Consider the following 16,389-nt stretch of genomic DNA (forward strand, 5'->3'; position numbering starts at 1 on the left):
GACTGCTGTGTGGCCTTGAGCAAGGCTGCGCCCCTCTCTGAGCCTCGGCTCCCGCCTGTGTCTGGGGAGCCCCACGCCCCTCACCCCACAGGCCTGGCGTGAGGATTAAGTGAGGAGAAATCTCTAAACTGGGTCAGTGTGGAGGATTGGAGAGAGAGCCCAGAGCCTCCCAGGAAAGCTCCTGATGGGCTTTGCCCCCTCACCCCTGGGACAGCCCCTGGGGCCCCTGGGGGTCACTGTCTGAGCTGAGCAGCTGATCTTAACAGAAGGGGTCTCTGGATCCCATTAATTTTATCCTACTTGACTTACAGGTTGCCTATGCACACACACACGCGCGCGCGCACACACACGTGCACCCCCCATGAGTGCGTCTCTGAGCTGTCAGATGTTTATCCATACATTTCTGCATATGTGTGTGCGTGTGTATGTGTATTTCAGCATCCTGAAAGGGCCCTCCCTGTGTGTGTGTGTCTGTGATTCTGTGTAGGTTGACTGAGCACGTGGCGTGCTTGGCCGCGTGCCTGTTGGTGTGAGTGTGCACAGGGAGCGTGATCGTGTCTGCAGTTTGTGGGGGGGCTTTCTAGCTGTGCCTCTTAGAGCCTGTGTTTACCAGGGATGGGTCCCACACTTCCATCCAGCAGTATGTGCGGAGCACCCACTCCGTGCCAGGCACTCTGCTGGGTGCTGAGGCCACCAGAGGACCAAGAATGACATGCACCCTGGCTTCTGGCTCACACTGAGGAGGGGGCTGGACGCAGGACACACAAAGTGGTGTGTGTTTCAGAGCAGGACAGAAGTAGGAGAATGAAATGGGGGTGGGGGCTGCTACAGGGTGGGCAGGGAGGGTGTCCTGCAGGAGGTGACCCTGAGTCAAGACCCGAGAGATGATAAGGAGCCAGCCATGGGAAGATGTGGGGAAACCGTTCCAGTAGCGGGAAGCGCATGTACAAAGTCCCTGAGGCGGATCGGGGTCAGGGTGTTGAGCACCCCAGACAGGTCCCACAGGGATGCAGCCCAGGGGGAAGGAGAGATGCTCAGACAGAGAAGGGCCTGAGGGGCCCTGTGGTGTCGATGAAGGGATGAAGTCTTTATTCTGGGGTCAGGGGAAGCCCTCAGGGGACACAGAGCCTGATCAGAGCAGGGTCCTCGGCTGCTGGGTGGGTGCATGTGGCGTAGGGCAGTCTGGGAGCTGTGTTCTCACAGTGGAGACCCAGGCCTCCAGCGTGGGGGTGCTGGTGTGACTCCTGCCCCCAGCTGGGGGCTGCCTCCCTCACCCTCACCTCCCCACCCCGCAGACCTGGATGAGTGTGCACTGGGCACCCACAATTGCTCTGAGGCCGAGACCTGCTACAACATCAGGGGCGGCTTCCGCTGCCTGCGCTTCGAGTGCCCCCCGAACTACGTGCGCGTCTCCGAAACGTGAGTGCCCCCCCCAGCCTCGGTCCTGGGCCCCCCCAGCACCTATCTCCAGCTGCCCAGGGGAGAGGCCTCCCCCCCCCGCTGCTCCCGACCACACAAGTCACAAGTAGAAGCACCTTGCAGAAAGCTCAGGGTGTAGGGAGCGAAGGGGAGAAAACTCGGAGAGTCTCCACTCCTGCACACACACATATGCACACACGCATGCACACACACGCACACGCACTGGTGAGTTGCTGCCGTGTGACGCGGTATCCCAGCGCTGAGCCCCTTTACAGAGGTTATTGTCTCAGCGGTTTGGAGGGTCAGGAAGCTGGGAGCAGCTCTGGGGACTTCCAGCTCAAAGTCCCCTGGAGTCTGTCATCAGAAGGCTTGACTGGGCCTGCGGGACCCTGCCGCTCACTCACCTGGCTCTGGGCAGCAGGCTCCTCCCCGTGTGGGCCTCTCTGCGAGGCTGCTTGTGACGTGGCCTTCCCCCGGCACCGGTCATCAGGAGAGCATGTGACAGTCCTTTGTAACCTAATCTCATCTAATGTGAGAAGTGACATACCGTCCCTTCTGCCACTGGCCACACAGTCCACCATGCAGGAGGTGTGACCACCAGGAGGTGGGACCATCTTACGGATGGGTGACCACAGTTCTTGTTGATAACTGCTTGGCATTTTGTAGCACTTCCTGTCCCTTCCTTCCTTCCTTCCTCCCTCCTTCCCTTCCTCCCTTCCTTCCTTCCTTATTTTTGGCAGAGAAACAGAGACAGAGTACAAGCAGGGGAGGGGCAGAGAGAGAGGGAGACACAGAATCCAAAGCAGGTTCCAGGCTCTGACAGAGCTGGACTCGGGGCTTGACTTGTAAGTTGTGAGATCGTGAGGGCGCCTGGGTGGCTTAGTCGGTTGGGCGTCCGACTTCAGCTCAGGTCGTGATCTCATGGTTCGTGGGTTCGAGCCCCGCGTCGGGCTCTGTGCTGACAGCTAGCTCAGAGCCTGGAGCCTGTTTCAGATTCTGCGTCTCCCTCTCTATCTGACCCTCCCTGCTTATGTTGTCCCTCTCTCTCTCTCAGAAATAAAAAAAACATTTAAAAAAAAATTGTGAGATCATGACCTGAGCTGAGTTTGGATGCCTGTTCTTTCTTTACTAAACATACATTTTCATAAAGTGCTTTGTTTTCCCTATAATTCAGTTGTTTCCCACTGTATTTTACTTTGTAAGGTATTTTCCAGATGTGTGTTTTTAGAATTGCAAATTTGACACATGCTTTTAAAATGTTTCAACAACAGGGACGCCTGGGGGACTCAGTCAGTTGAGTGTCCAACTTCGGCTCAGGTCATGATCTTACGGTCTGTGATGCAAGTCGGCTCAGAGCCCACTTCAGAGCCTCTCTCCCTCTCTCTCTACCCCTCCCCTGCTTGTGCACTCTCTCTCCCTCTCTCAGAAATGAATAAACATTAAGAAAAGTATTTCAGCAACAGAAGTGCTCTCCCGTCGGTGCGTGCAGCACGCCACAAGTAGGGTGTCCCAGCATAGATGCATCCGTGATTCCCCGCTGTCCTGCTGGCAGTTTGCCGTTTTCCCCGTTACAGGCACCCTAACGACCACGTGCGTGCTTTTTGGGACATTCAGGGGGGTGTGGTTGGAGCAACCCGGAAGGGTAGCCTCCCTTCTGCTTATCTTAGCGGCCCCTCCTGGAACTCGGGGATGAGAGCAGCGGCACCTGGTGGCAGGTGCGAGTATGGGGTGAGGAAAGGCAAGCTGTGCTTTGTGGCCTCAGTGCCCCTGTGGCTGGTGACGTGGTGGTTGTTATGGCGCCGGTGTAGCTGTGTGCATCGGTTCACTAGTCCGGGAACTCTGCTGGGAGGACCCTCTGGGCCCTAGAACCTGAGCAGTGTCCCTGTGGGAAGCAGTGAGCTTGTAGATGGTGACTTAGTAGCTCCGAGAGCCAAGAAGAGACAGACAGGTGCTGTGCTTAGAAATGGAGGCCCCCGTGGGATTTGGTGGAGGCTGTCTTCCCATCGTCACTGCTGTGTAGCAGGGCCGAGCCTCCAGGCTTCCTCAGGAGTGGGTGACTTGGAGCCCCACGTGAGCCATCAGCCCTGGTCCTCAGCTTCCCCTGGAGAAGGGCAGGCCGTTCCGAGTCAGGAAAGGAAATGGCTCCAATGGAGAGTCAGTTGCACAAGAAAAGGAATTTGGAAGATGATGGACATAAGCAAAACGCTGTGCCCAGGGAGTCTGTGCAAATGGGAAGTGTGTGAGTTCAAACAAGATGGAAGAAGGCAGGTAAGAATGAAGGGAGAGAGGAAGAAGGCAAGGTGGGCATGCCGATGAAGAAGGGCAGCTAACACCGTGCCAGGCTGTCTGCAAAGCCCTGCATGTTTATTAACTCATGCTAGCCAGCTGGCAAGATCACAGGCTATTAGCCCATCTTACAGATGAGGAAACTGAGGGCCAGAAAGGTAAGATAACTTGGTAGAGCTGGGGCCGGCCAGCAGGCCCTCAAGCCTGGACGTCAGGGTTGGGAGCATGTGGATACACCTGAGTCCCCGGGCTTGCTGACCCAGCCCCCGTGCCCCCCACAGGAAGTGTGAGCGCACCACGTGCCATGACTTCATGGAGTGCCAGAACTCCCCGGCGCGCATCACCTACTACCAGCTCAACTTCCAGACAGGCCTGCTGGTGCCGGCGCACATCTTCCGCATCAGCCCGGTGCCCGTCTTCGCGGGTGACACCATCTCCCTGACCATCACCAAGGGCAACGAGGAGGGCTACTTTGGCACACGCCCACTCAACGCCTACACTGGCGTGGTCTACCTGCAGCGCTTGGTGCGCGAGCCCCGGGACTTCGCCCTGGACGTGGAGATGAAGCTTTGGCGTCAGGGCTCCGTTACCACCTTCCTGGCCAAGATGCACATCTTCTTTACCACCTTTGCCCTGTGAGGTACCTGCCCGAGTGCCCTGCAGTGGCCATGGAGCCTGGGGTCTCCTGCCGTGTCCCTGCACTGGCCCCCGTGGCCCTGCAGTGGGCACCTCTCCATGGTTACTGAACACCATGTGTGTGGGGCCGGGTTGTGGTGGCGGTTTTTACTATAACTCTGTAAATTAACTTAATGTTGCTGACTCGCTTCCTCCTGGATTCCTGGGGCTGCTCCTGGGCCCCACCCCGTGCAAGGGAGTGTGGCGACAGGAGGCGTGCGGAAGCTTTGAGGGCAGTTCAAGGGGCTGTAGGTGCTCTGTGGCTGGAGTTGGGGGCAGAGGCTGAAGAGTGACTGAAGGTGAAACACGGTGGCTGTGACGGGGTGTCTGGACTTCACCGGGTGACCTGTCCCCCAAAGTTGATATTTCTGTTCCACTGTGATTTGCTCTTTACCTAAAAAAAAAAAAACCAACCCATGTTAAGTGTTTTTGTTGGATTGTAGTATGCACACATGGCAAAAAATATATTCAGACAGTAACAGAGGGTTATAAAATAAAAAAGTGAAAAAAGACGAGCCTTTACTTGTTTTGTGAAGTGTTTGTGTTTGCCGATGGCATCTGCGTGTCTCGGGCTCCCAGCCTGAGCCACGCGTCTGTTGGTTGGAGCCTCCCTCGAGGTTTTACTCGGGGGCCTAGCCCCGAACCAGGAGCTCCCGGGGGTGAGGGGATCGCAGTGTAAACACATGCTCACTTTGGGGTCCTTTCTTCTCCTTTTCCACCTCCTTCCCCATGTGTGGACCTCCGCTGGATTGTTACTCTGCGTACCTGCAGACGCTCAAGAACCCGTCGGGGCCATGGGGGCCTGCAAACATCCGGTCACACAGAGGGCTTGCACAGGAGCCCCAAAGATGAGAGGATTCATCTTTTTTCTCCCGGGTGGGTTTCTGGGGATTTGGGCAAAGGCAGAGGGCTGGGAAGGGAAGGGCCCGGCCCAAGGCCACACGGGCGTCTGGGCCCAGGTCAGAGCCCTTCCCCCCACTTTTGCCACTCCCCTTGGCTCTTTCTCTAAGCCAGTGGATTTCAGATTTGGGGAGCGTGTGACTCCAGGGGACTTGAATGCTTGAATGAAACGCGCTGGGTGGCAGGTGGCATTTACTCTGCAGAACACAAGGGACAGTACCCCAGTGCTCTACACCTGGCAGGGGAGGGAAGGCTGTCTGTCATGAAACAGCTGGGCACGCGTCTCTGTGTGCGTGTGTGTGCACACGTGTGTGCCGCACAGCGCCAGCCACACTGCCATCTGGGAACCTGCACCACTCAGCTGGATGTTCTCATTCTTCCAGACAACCTCCCAGGCCACATTTTGAGGTACAATCTTCCAATTTAAGATGCGGCAATTATTTAAAACTTGTTAAGGGCAGGCACGAGGCGGCCTCGGAGGTTGTTGCTGTAAGCCTCCTTACACATCCGTGATCATCCCCACGGAGGGTCACGCAACAGGGAGGCTCACCAGAGCCGTTGGAGTTCAGGGCGTGTGAGGTCCCTGGCACAAGGCGGAGGCACCAGTGATAGCGATTTCACCCGCAGCGTGTGGTTCCGGTGGAGGGGCCGCTGCGGCAGGTGCGACGGTGCATACATCTGAAAACTGTGAGGGAGCCATGCTCGTAAAGGCAGCGGAACTGGCTGGCTACTGCCAGATTGTACTGGCCTGCAGAGAGAGGGGCAAGGAGATGTGGGGTGCTAACTGGTAATGGCTGAGGGCGAGGCGGAGCCCTGCAAAGGCGGCTTGCATCTGCCGGGGAAGGACAGGCACACCTGAGTGGCGGGCTGCAGACCTGGTTGGTTGTGGGAGTCATGGAGCCCCATGGGCATTTGCTGCTCAGCCGAGATCAGTCATGGGAACCTAAGGGCCCCAGAGTGAGACACCCAAGGCCCTGAAAATGGAGGGAAGCATCTGGGCACTTGACTCTCTAGAGATGCAGAGGGGGCTGGCCGCTACTCGGCAAGTCAGCCTGTGCCCGCTCGGGAGCTGCCCTCACCTCTCCCGGCTGCCAGGCCAATAGCTGGGGTTAAATCCCAGCATCACTGGGTGGGAGATGTGCTGGGCTTAATGGAGAAGGAGACGGACTGCACACCCGAGAGCTGCAAACACTGTCCGGCAGGTGATGACCAGAGAGCCCCTCTGAGATGGATTTTGAGGGTGCTTGGCCAGCAGAGCCAGAATGAAAGGCTGGACAAGCAGGACTTCACCGACTTCGGGGCACTTTGTTTGGGGACGGGGGAATTGACACCTGGGCGAGGAACCCAGGTCTCTCTCTGCAGCCTGGACAAAACTGATGGCTGAATCTGAGTGGTCACAGAAGCTGGGTTTTGAGTGGGGCCGGAGCAGGAACGGGGTCTGCAGCGCATCCAGAGAGAGCAAGCCGCCTTCCCACTTGGGCCAGATGTGTTCATCTGGGCACTAGAGGAGACCACACAGCTGACCACAGGGACCCAGGGGTGAGCCTGAGCAGGACCAGAGGCTTCCTGAGCAGTGGTTCAGACCCTCCATGCCACCCGTGCTCCAGGCCTGTTCCCTTTGCCATGTGGCGGTTTGTCTACAACTGGCTGGAAGAGGAAGAAAATGCCAGAGCTTGGTTCTAGGAATGGTCACCTCAGTACGAGTGCAAATTGGAAATGGACGCACCTGCATAACGGCCTCATCCAGACACATCCTTGGGAGACAGTGGACAGGGAGCGTCTTCCCAGTGGGTGGTGCTGTGGGCAGTGTCCCAGCCAGCCACTTTGTGTGGAAGGAGAAGGTGAGGTGAGATTGTATGGGTGGTGGCCATCGGCGGGCTATCTGGCAGAGGCCTGGACACAGGATGGTGGGGTGACTGGGGACAAGAGTTCTGGGCAGAGGCCTGCGGGTAGAGACATGGGAGTGGGCACAGGTGTGAAGACGTTTGTGTGACACGTTAATGCCAACCACTAAGCATCTACCGGGGAAGCATGGTGGCCGGCCAGGGGAACAGAATGGTTCATCTGGGTGATGTTAGCCAGTCTTCACGACAGGCCACCCCAGCGGGACACACAACAGAGGTCATGTGCCTCTGAATGCAGCAGGGACGAACACTGAGCCCCCGTCGCTTCTGCAAGGAGACAGCTTGGTAGCCAGGGGACTCCTTTGGCCCCCTTCTGTTCCAGGACAGATGGCCGCTCAGCAAGAAGCACAGTCTGAGGGCCCACAGAGCATGTGGCTCTCCACCGCACAGGGGAAGAGCTGAGACACCGGCCCACGACCGCGGGACCCATGGGTCACACGCGTGCCGCGTGCCTCGGACGCCGCCAGCCTCACAGAGTGTGGGAACGGCGTTCTAAAGGTGCAGGTGGAGTTCCAGCTGGAGGGAAGGGTGCTAAAACGACGGGGGGCAGCCTTTGGGGTGTGGCGCGTCAAATTGGAAACCCCCTCTGACCCTGTGTCCCGAGGGAAGGACCTGGGATCCAAGCCTGCCACTCAGTGGGTCTGTCTTCCTGTCCTTGCCGCTCGGGACTCCCTAGGATTGGAGGTCCTGGTTCCTAGAGGAGAGCACACTTTTCCCAGGGGCAATGGCAAAGGTCCCATCAGCCTACCTGTGACAGCCACTGTCCAGGCGGTTTGGTCACCTCATATGACCGGGACGAGTAGGTGAGGACTGATGGGGTCACTGAGCCTGGTCAGCAGAGGGGGTGGGGCTGCTCGGACACAGTGGGGACACAGTGACACAGTAGTGAGGAGCCCCGGCCACATCAGGAGCTCTTGCGCTGCTGGGCGTGTAAACAGGCGCAGGCAGCAACCCCAGACCGCGACGGGCATGATGGTCAAGGTGTGAAATTGCAAGGTGTTGTGGGACGGGGTATGGGTCAAACCACCAGGTCAGCCCCCAGCTCCTGAAAAAGGTGTGCGGGGACTTTTTTGATGGCAGAGGAGGGAGAAAACGATTATCAGCAGTCCCCTCTGGGTCAGCTCTGGACCCTTGGTGGAGAGGGAAAGTGCCACCTTGCAGACCTCCAAGTATGGGGCCTTAAGTGAGCCAAGACCTCAGCTGCCATGCTTTTTTTTTTTTTTTAATGTTTACTTATTTTTGAGAGAGAGAGGGAGAATAAGTGGGGGAGGGGCAAGAGAGAGAGGGAGACACAGAATCGGAAGCAGGCTCCAGGCTCTGAACTGTCAGAACAGAACCCGATGCGGGGCTTGAACCCACAAACCGTGATTCGAAGTTGGACACTCACCAGACTGAGCCACCCAGATGCCCAAGCTTTGCAAGCTGTTACCATGTTGCAAGAACACACACTTCCCAAGGGGTGCTCCCAGCTAGGGGCTGGGCTTTGCAGGGTACTGAGGCAGGTGCCTGCCTAGCAGACACAGCTCTCTGATGGACGGCCGACTGTGGACAGAGGACTCCCAACAGTTCTGCTCAGCTTCTTTAGACTGACGGCGTCGGGAATGCTCCCGCTCAGTGCTTCTCTCTCCCCTCTCCCTCCCCCGGGGTTTTGCCCAGACCTCTCCCCAGTCTCTCTCCCAGGCACTTCCCCTAACAAAGGCCTGGCACATTTAATCCAGTCTTGGAGTAAGTTTGAGAGCTGAATTCATGCACACACACAGATGGAAGGTGCTGATGATGTGAAAGTTACCCTGTGATGTCATCCCTTTTGCAACCGATCCGAGCAAAAAGGTTCAAGGGACCAGGGGAGAGAGGGGAAGGAGACACTAGTTTACTGGGGGGACGGGGGGGGCGGACTGAGGAGCTGGATTACGTGTCTGTGAACCCCTTTCTGCATATGCTGGTTTAGGTTGGGGTTTCTCTCGTTCGCCACTCAGCAGCCTATGTGGAAAAGGGGACCAGGAGTGCGGTGTTAGAAAGGGGAAGCCCTAAACGTGGAGCTGGCCGAGTGATGGGGAGAGGTGGGGCGCCCCTGCTGTGGCCCAGAAGATGGTACTTCTTGCTGTCTGGTGGTGGAGAATGCACCATATCATTCAAGGTCTTAGAAGGAAAACTAAGGAGGTCAGATAGCATTGGCTTGACCACTCTTTCTGCTGTCCTTGTGATCCCACAGCAAGAGACAAGCTGAACTTGAAGTTGATCTCATGAGAAAGCGTCCAAGGGTACGAACGCGATGGGGATTCTTGGACTGTTATCTGCCTCTTTCTACCGTGGACATTGGGTATGTAGGGTGACTTATCACGAGGAGTAACACCCACATTACTGCCACCAGAGAGCTGAGGCTTAGACCCCGCGAGGCTTGGCTTTGCTGCTTTTGATTGATGTGTGAGCGTGTTTGGGAGTTCACAGTGGGAGGGAGGTGCCTCTGGAAGGTGGAAGGCCAAAGGAGTGGACTTTTCAGGGCATCTGCATCTGCCCATGCAGCACCAGACCCTGGCATTGAGCACAGGGCCTCCCTTTTTGTTTGGGACCCCCGGCCCACACCTTGGGGTCCATCCATGCTCGGCCTTGGCCAATGAGCACCCATGTTCCTGCTACCGTGATCGGTTCCTGGGTGGGCCCCCAGGTTGCTGCAGGTGAAAAGCTGAAGCAGGAGCCCACAGCCCCGATGGGAGATGGGAGCGCCTGAGCCCAGAGCCCCACCCGGCCTGCATCACAGCAGCCTTTGGATTTCCCTGTCGTTACTCTCTTTCTGTGTCAGCTAGTCTGGTTGAGTTGTCTGTCCAGTGCAACAGGAAAATCCAGCAAGATGCAGTAAAGAGTGGGGAAGGGTATGCCAGGCAAAGGGAACAGCATGTGCAAAGCTCCCGAGATGGGCACAAAGGCTGACCTGCCTGAGACCTGGTGAGCAGCACAGGGAACGACTGGAGGATGGATAGGGAGGCCTTGGCTGGGGCAGGGGTGTTGCTGAAGCCCTGCAGGGTGTGGACAGGGCCAGTTTTGTGTTGTACAGCATCCCTCTGGCTGCGGTCTGGAGAATGGATTACAGGCCTGAGGGCGGCTCCTCAGAGGGGCGCATCCCTCTGGGGACGGCAGTGCCTCGTTGGGATAGGGCCCTTGGACCTGGTCTTATTACTCCAGCCTTGTCTCGTGTCCAGGCCCCTGTCTTCCTCTCCTCTGAAACCAGCCAGTGGCTCACTTGTCATGCTAGCCAAGCCTGCTGGAACTATCTTAACCCAAACCGGTGACTTTGTGCTCCTGTTTATTTTCTCTGCTCTTCTGCACACACTCCACCCCCCAGACCCAGGGGATGGGCAGCAATTCATGGCTGTGCGTCAGGTGGAGCCCAGCCCCCGCCCCCCCCGACACCAGATCTTCCAACAGGCCACCACCTGCCCCCTGCCCTCCCTGCTGAGGCTTCCTGGTGCCTCTGGGGCCCAGCTGTGCTCGACCTCCAACCAGAGACAGAGACACCCACAGCCGTGGGGTTTTGGGGGGTGGTCTGTGTCGATGTGCACCATCACAGCACTCACCTCCCTCCTGGGACCCACGAGGGATGACTGTTGTGTCCATGCACAGGGGCCACGCAGGGAGCACCAGGGACACTGCCTTTCTGTTGCACTGGTTTTCAGACCTTGGGGCAGACACCCCATGGGTGTCCCTGGGGTCTGGGTCTGTATCCCTAGCCTGCCCCTCCAGGCCTCCATCCTGACATCTTTGATGTGTATCTCTGTTAGGAGGAGCTTTGGAAAGCCAGTACTTTGGGTGTGTATATATTTTTTAAATACATAAATACAACAGAGCGCTAGTGGGGAAGGAGCTGAGAGAGAGGGAGACACAGTCTGAGGCAGGCTCCAAGCCCTGAGCTGTCAGCACAGAGCCTGACGCGGGGCTCAAACCCACGAACCGTGAGACCATGAGCTGAAGTCGGATGCTCAACCGACTGAGCCACCCAGGTGCCCCAAACCCTTTATTTTAGAATAGTTTTAGATTTATAGAAAAAGTGCACAGATAGTGCAGACAGTTCCCACACACCTCCCCACCCAATTTTCTTTATTGTTAGCATCTTACACTATTCTGCACGTTCATCATAAGGAATGAGCCAACACGGAGATGCTTTTATGAACTAGTGTCAGCCATGCATTCAAATTTCCTTGGTTGTGAGTCAGTACCCTTCTTCATCCCTGGACACCACCCAAGGTACCACCTTACCGTTAGTCATGGCTCCTCTTGGCCCCGATAGCTTGCTGGACTTGCCTGGTCTGTGGTGACACTGGCATTTGGAAGAGCGTTATCAGGTTCATGGTGAGACGCCATCCCCTGGAATTGTCTGTAGTATTCCTCATGATGCTACAGGGACTGTGGTGTGGTGGGAGGAAGGCTCCAGATGCCACACCATATCAAGGGTGCGTGCTGTCAGTGTTGGTGTTGACCTTGGCCACCTGGCTGATGTAAAGTTACCTTTTCCCTCCCCTCACTCCCCCTCCCCACCGTGTGTTATAGACGGACTTCAGTTGCTTAATTGCTTTGCACTCAGCCCTGTTTTAAACTGTTTCATTGTTGCTGTGTGCGTCTGGCCTGTTGCTGCAGAGCACACCCCACCCCCCGCCCCCACCATTCACCCAGTGATGACGCCCAGGCTGGCCCTGGCTCCTGGCCCCACCAGACTCGGCCAGCATGAACCTCCACGACCTCATGCCTTCGGGGCCGCTTTCAGGACTTCTCAGGACCTGAAGCTAGGAGTGAACTGCAGGTCACAGGGCATCTGCACCCCTGTTTGGGCCACATTTTGTCACACTGCCTTCCAGAAAGGCAGCACGTCAGCCTCCTGCAACCTCAGTCCCCACGGATGACCTCACTTTTTGACACAGGCCGGGCTGGAGGGTGAGCAGTGTTGTGGCCGCGGTGGGGATGGGGCTGTCTGAGCACCCGACTGGGCATCCAAGGTGTGCTATATCCGAGTCCCTCAGCTACACCACAAACCGGGGCCCCGTCCCGTGAGCCAGGAGCCCATGTGCTCCATTGCGTGGCTGGCACGGTATTTAGAAAAGTTTTGAGCCACATTTCACATTGGCTTATAGTTTCCCAGGGTAGAGCTCTTCTCTTGAAATACTTTGATTCGGTAGCCCCTGTAGTCTCTTAAAAGCTCAAGGTGTCTGGAAACACCAAAGCACTTTTCTCACAGCAACAGTCAGCCTGCGATGGACCAGGCAGCCTGGCTGGAAGTTGTAAGTGCCCCGTCGCAGAGGGCGTGCCAGGTGGGCCCGGAGAGTCAGGACCCAGGATGAAGATGAAGATGGCTCCTTCCAAAGTTTTACCGCTGAGTTCAGCACATCTGTGGGGCAATGGTGCCCCCTTGTGGCTGCAGCCTCAGCCCGCGCTCTACCTCCAATGGTGAGGGATGGATGCAGATGGGTGGGTGGGCATGAGGGAAAGGTGTTTTTGATGGCAAGGAAAACCATCCAGTGGTACCACATGGGACACACTGGAGGCTCTGCCAATAGCCTGATGCAGCAGGTGGGGGGAGGGCGTGCCAGGAGCAGAGGCTGGAGGTCTGGTGGAGGTCGGATGGGAAGAGCATTGGATGCTGAGGAATGGTCCTCAAGGGGACATGGCCTGGGTGGCGCCCCAAGTTTGGCAGAGTGGTCAACCCTCCCTTTGGGCAGGTGTGTCCCACACCCCAAGGCTATGGTCTCCTTGGGGTCTGCTCCTTTGCCTCACCTGTGGGACCAAGAATTCCCACACATAAGAATCTTCCTGGTAAATGGACTTATTACCTGGCGGGGCCTGGGCTGCCATGGATGGGAACACTACTGATGGCCGGGTGATGGCCAGGTGCTTTACTGGTGGAACTGTGGGCAAAGTGCGCCACCCAGAGAACAGACAGATGTGCCTTGGCTCTACCAGCATCCCCCTGGCAGCACCTGCTAGGTGTCAGCCTCTGAGCTTGGGAGCACTGCATTGCTAAGATTTCACTCCACCCCTCTACAATCAGAAGGGAAGGCTTTTGTTCCTATTTTACAGAAGTGGAAACTGAGGCTTAGGGCATGTGACTTGCCAAAAGTTGCATAGAGACTCAGGCCCAAGTGTGCCTGATGTTCAGGGCTCCGGAGAATGAGGAGACAAGTGACAGACTGGGAGATAATATTTGCTAAAGATATCATTCATAAAGGACGGTTATCCAGAAAATACAAAAAGCTCTTAAAGCTCGACAGTAAGGAAATTAATAAACTGATTTAAAAATGAGCAAAAGCCCTGAACAGACACCTCACCAAAAAAAGGTATACAGATGGCAAATAAATACTTATTTGAAAAGATGCTCAACATCACATGTTTTTAGGGAATTGTAAATTAAAATGAGATACCACTACACATCTAGTAGAATGGCTGAAATCTAGAACACAGAAAATACCAAATGCTGGTGAGGATGCGGAACAAGGGGAACTCCCATTCGTTGTTGGAAGGAATGCAAAATGGTACAGACGCTTTGGAAGACAGCTTGGCAATTTCTTACAATGTTAAACATACTCTTCCTGTATCATCCACATTCACACTCCTTGGTGTTTACCCAAAGGAGTTGAAAACTTATGTCCACACAGAAACCTGCACATGGATGGTTACAGCAGCTTTATTCATAATTGCCTGCAACCAGGAGATCTTTCACTGGGAGATGATGATGTGCTGACGTGGGTCCATGGATGGGTGTTGATGGTAGGGGAGACTGTGCACGTGTAGGAGTAGGGGGTATATGGGAATTCTGTGTTTTCCCCACGATATTGCCGTGAGCCTAAAACCACCCTGAAAAACAGTCTGTTAGAAACAACGCCAAAGAAAAACCTCATTGCACTGCCCTCCCCAGACTCAGAACCTCACAGTCTGGTGGGGAGTTAGACATAGAAACTGGTACAGCCATTTGCACAGTCACTGCGATGAAGAGGAGGCTGCAGCAGGCTGTGGACTCTTAGAGGGGCTGTTACAATGGCATCAGAGAAGGCTTCCTGGAGGACGTGTTGCCTCCAGTGGGTTTTGCCCAGTTACCCAGGCGGAGAAGCAGGGCGGGCATTCCAGGGAAGGGAACCAGCTGGCCCCGGAGTGAGAGGTGTGGGGAAACAGGGAGGCTCCCAGGTGCAGAGTGGAGATGCAGGTGCAGCGGTAAGTCAGCAGAGGCGGGGCCGTGGACTCTGGGTGCAGCTCCCTAGAGCCTCACAGATGGGGCCCAGGTTGAAGCAAGGTCTGGGCTTGTGGTGGCTGCTGCCTGCTGAGGGTGCGTGCGGCGACACCTGGCGTTGGCGAGCGGGACTGCAGGCGGCCGCGCAGGCGCGGACTGGGAGGGGCCGTGCTGGCCTTGGCCAGGTGGAGCTGGGGCCAGGCTAGAGGGGCTTCATCCCAGGGCAGAAACCAGGGGCTCTGTGATCATGGCTGCGCAAAACCGACCGCCTTGATTTGTTACTGACCTAATGGAGTTGTAGACTTTTCTTTCCTTGTTCACACAAACCGCAAACCACTGCAGCATTAGCTGTGTTCACACTACATCTTGGATATCTCAAAGTATCATTTATGCTCATCAGCACTTTGAAATCACCGTGGGCGTCAGACCTGCTGCCCGAACGTGCAAGTCACTGTGCTAAGAAAGAAGCCCTCTCAGTGGAAATTACAGAAATTACAGATTTCTTTGTAGTATTTTGGTGACCATTATTTCAGCCTAATGGGCACTGAAAAACTTACAGACTCCTCCATACTGCCAAGCACGTCTCTGGCACACACACAAACGTGCATGCGCACATACAAATACATGTACACACAAACGTGCACATACACATGTACACAAACGTGCATATGTACACACAAACACACATGTGCACATACACACAAACACGTGCATACACACAAACGTGCACATACACATATACACAAACATTCATGCGTACACAAACACATGCACACACAAACACATGTGCACATGCACATATACACAAACGTGCATGCATACACACAAACACATGTATGTGCACATATACGTATACACAAACGTGCATGTGCACACACAAACACATGTACAAACACATGTGCACATGCACATATACACAAACGTGCATGTGTGCACCCAAACACATGTGTACATACACATACAGACATGCATGCATACAAACACGTGCACACAAACACATGACCACATACACATATACACAAACGTGCATGCGTACAAACACATGTGCACACACATGTACACACAAACGTGCATGCACACACAAACACATGTATACACAAACATGCATGTGTGCACACAAACACATGTACACTTACACATATACACAGACGTGCATGCATACACACAAACATGTGTGCACACACGTATACACAAACCTGTGCACATTACATGTGCATGTACAAAAACGTGTATTGCACACACATACATATTCTCACACAAAGGCGTGCACACAGAAGCATGTACACACGCACACACAGATGTGAGTATGTACACACGTCCTTAGTTGAGTAGCTCTCTTGAGAAGAAAGGCGAGAGCAGCGAGAGTCCAGTGTGAGGTGGCTGTGCATAGAATTAGTCATCTAGATCTGTACACTTGAGAAAGAGCTCCCACTAGCACTTAAGCAGCGGCAGCAGGTGTAAATGGACTCGCACAAGGGCTCCCTCCATCTGGGGCCTGCAGTGGTGTCTGTCTCAGCAGTGGTGTCTGTGCTTGTGTTTCTGTGGCTGATGGAAACTTGGCAAGGAGCCTCCAATGTAGGGAGACTGTGAGGGGCATCCTGACCTCTGGTGCCTGGGTTCTGCCAGCTGCCTGGCCTATAGCCCCTTGTTCAGCCTGGTCATTCTGGCCCCTGGAGGAGACCTTGCCCAGAGGGTTCCCAGGGCTAGCAAGTGGTCTGGGGGTCGGGCCTGCCCTGCCTCCACTGAGAGAGGCAGGTGGGCTACAAGTGGAGCCTTCCTGGCTCACCAAACTCATCCTCCTTGATATGACTGCTACCATTTTACAGATGTGGAAACTGAGGCCCAGAGACGTTGAATATTTCACCCAAGGCTATGCAGGTTGTCTAGCCATGGATGATGAGGAGCGGGATGCCTGGTCTTTGAGCCTCAGCCACCTTCACCTGCCGTGTCAGGAGCTGTCTGAGGCTGACCTAGCAGAGGAGGCCCTCAACTTTGATT

At 55.4% G+C, this 16,389-nt stretch overlaps 1 protein-coding gene across 3 annotated transcripts in view; it reads left to right on the plus strand.

The window, feature by feature from the left end:
• Positions 1–4,895, plus strand: part of FBLN2 (fibulin 2) — a 79,934-nt gene extending 75,039 nt beyond the window's left edge. For all 3 annotated transcript variants that reach the window (XM_039254957.1, XM_039254959.1, XM_039254958.1), the window contains 2 exons: positions 1,296–1,419; positions 3,987–4,895. In XM_039254957.1, coding sequence (XP_039110888.1) covers positions 1,296–1,419; positions 3,987–4,344 — 482 coding nt within the window. In that variant the 3' untranslated portion in view covers positions 4,345–4,895. The remainder of the gene's footprint in view (positions 1–1,295; positions 1,420–3,986) is intronic.
• The last annotated feature ends 11,494 nt before the right edge of the window (positions 4,896–16,389 follow it).

Source organism: Hyaena hyaena, unplaced genomic scaffold, assembly GCF_003009895.1.
Source record: "Hyaena hyaena isolate Hyena2069 unplaced genomic scaffold, ASM300989v1 scaffold_501, whole genome shotgun sequence".
Lineage (NCBI taxonomy): Eukaryota > Metazoa > Chordata > Mammalia > Carnivora > Hyaenidae > Hyaena > Hyaena hyaena.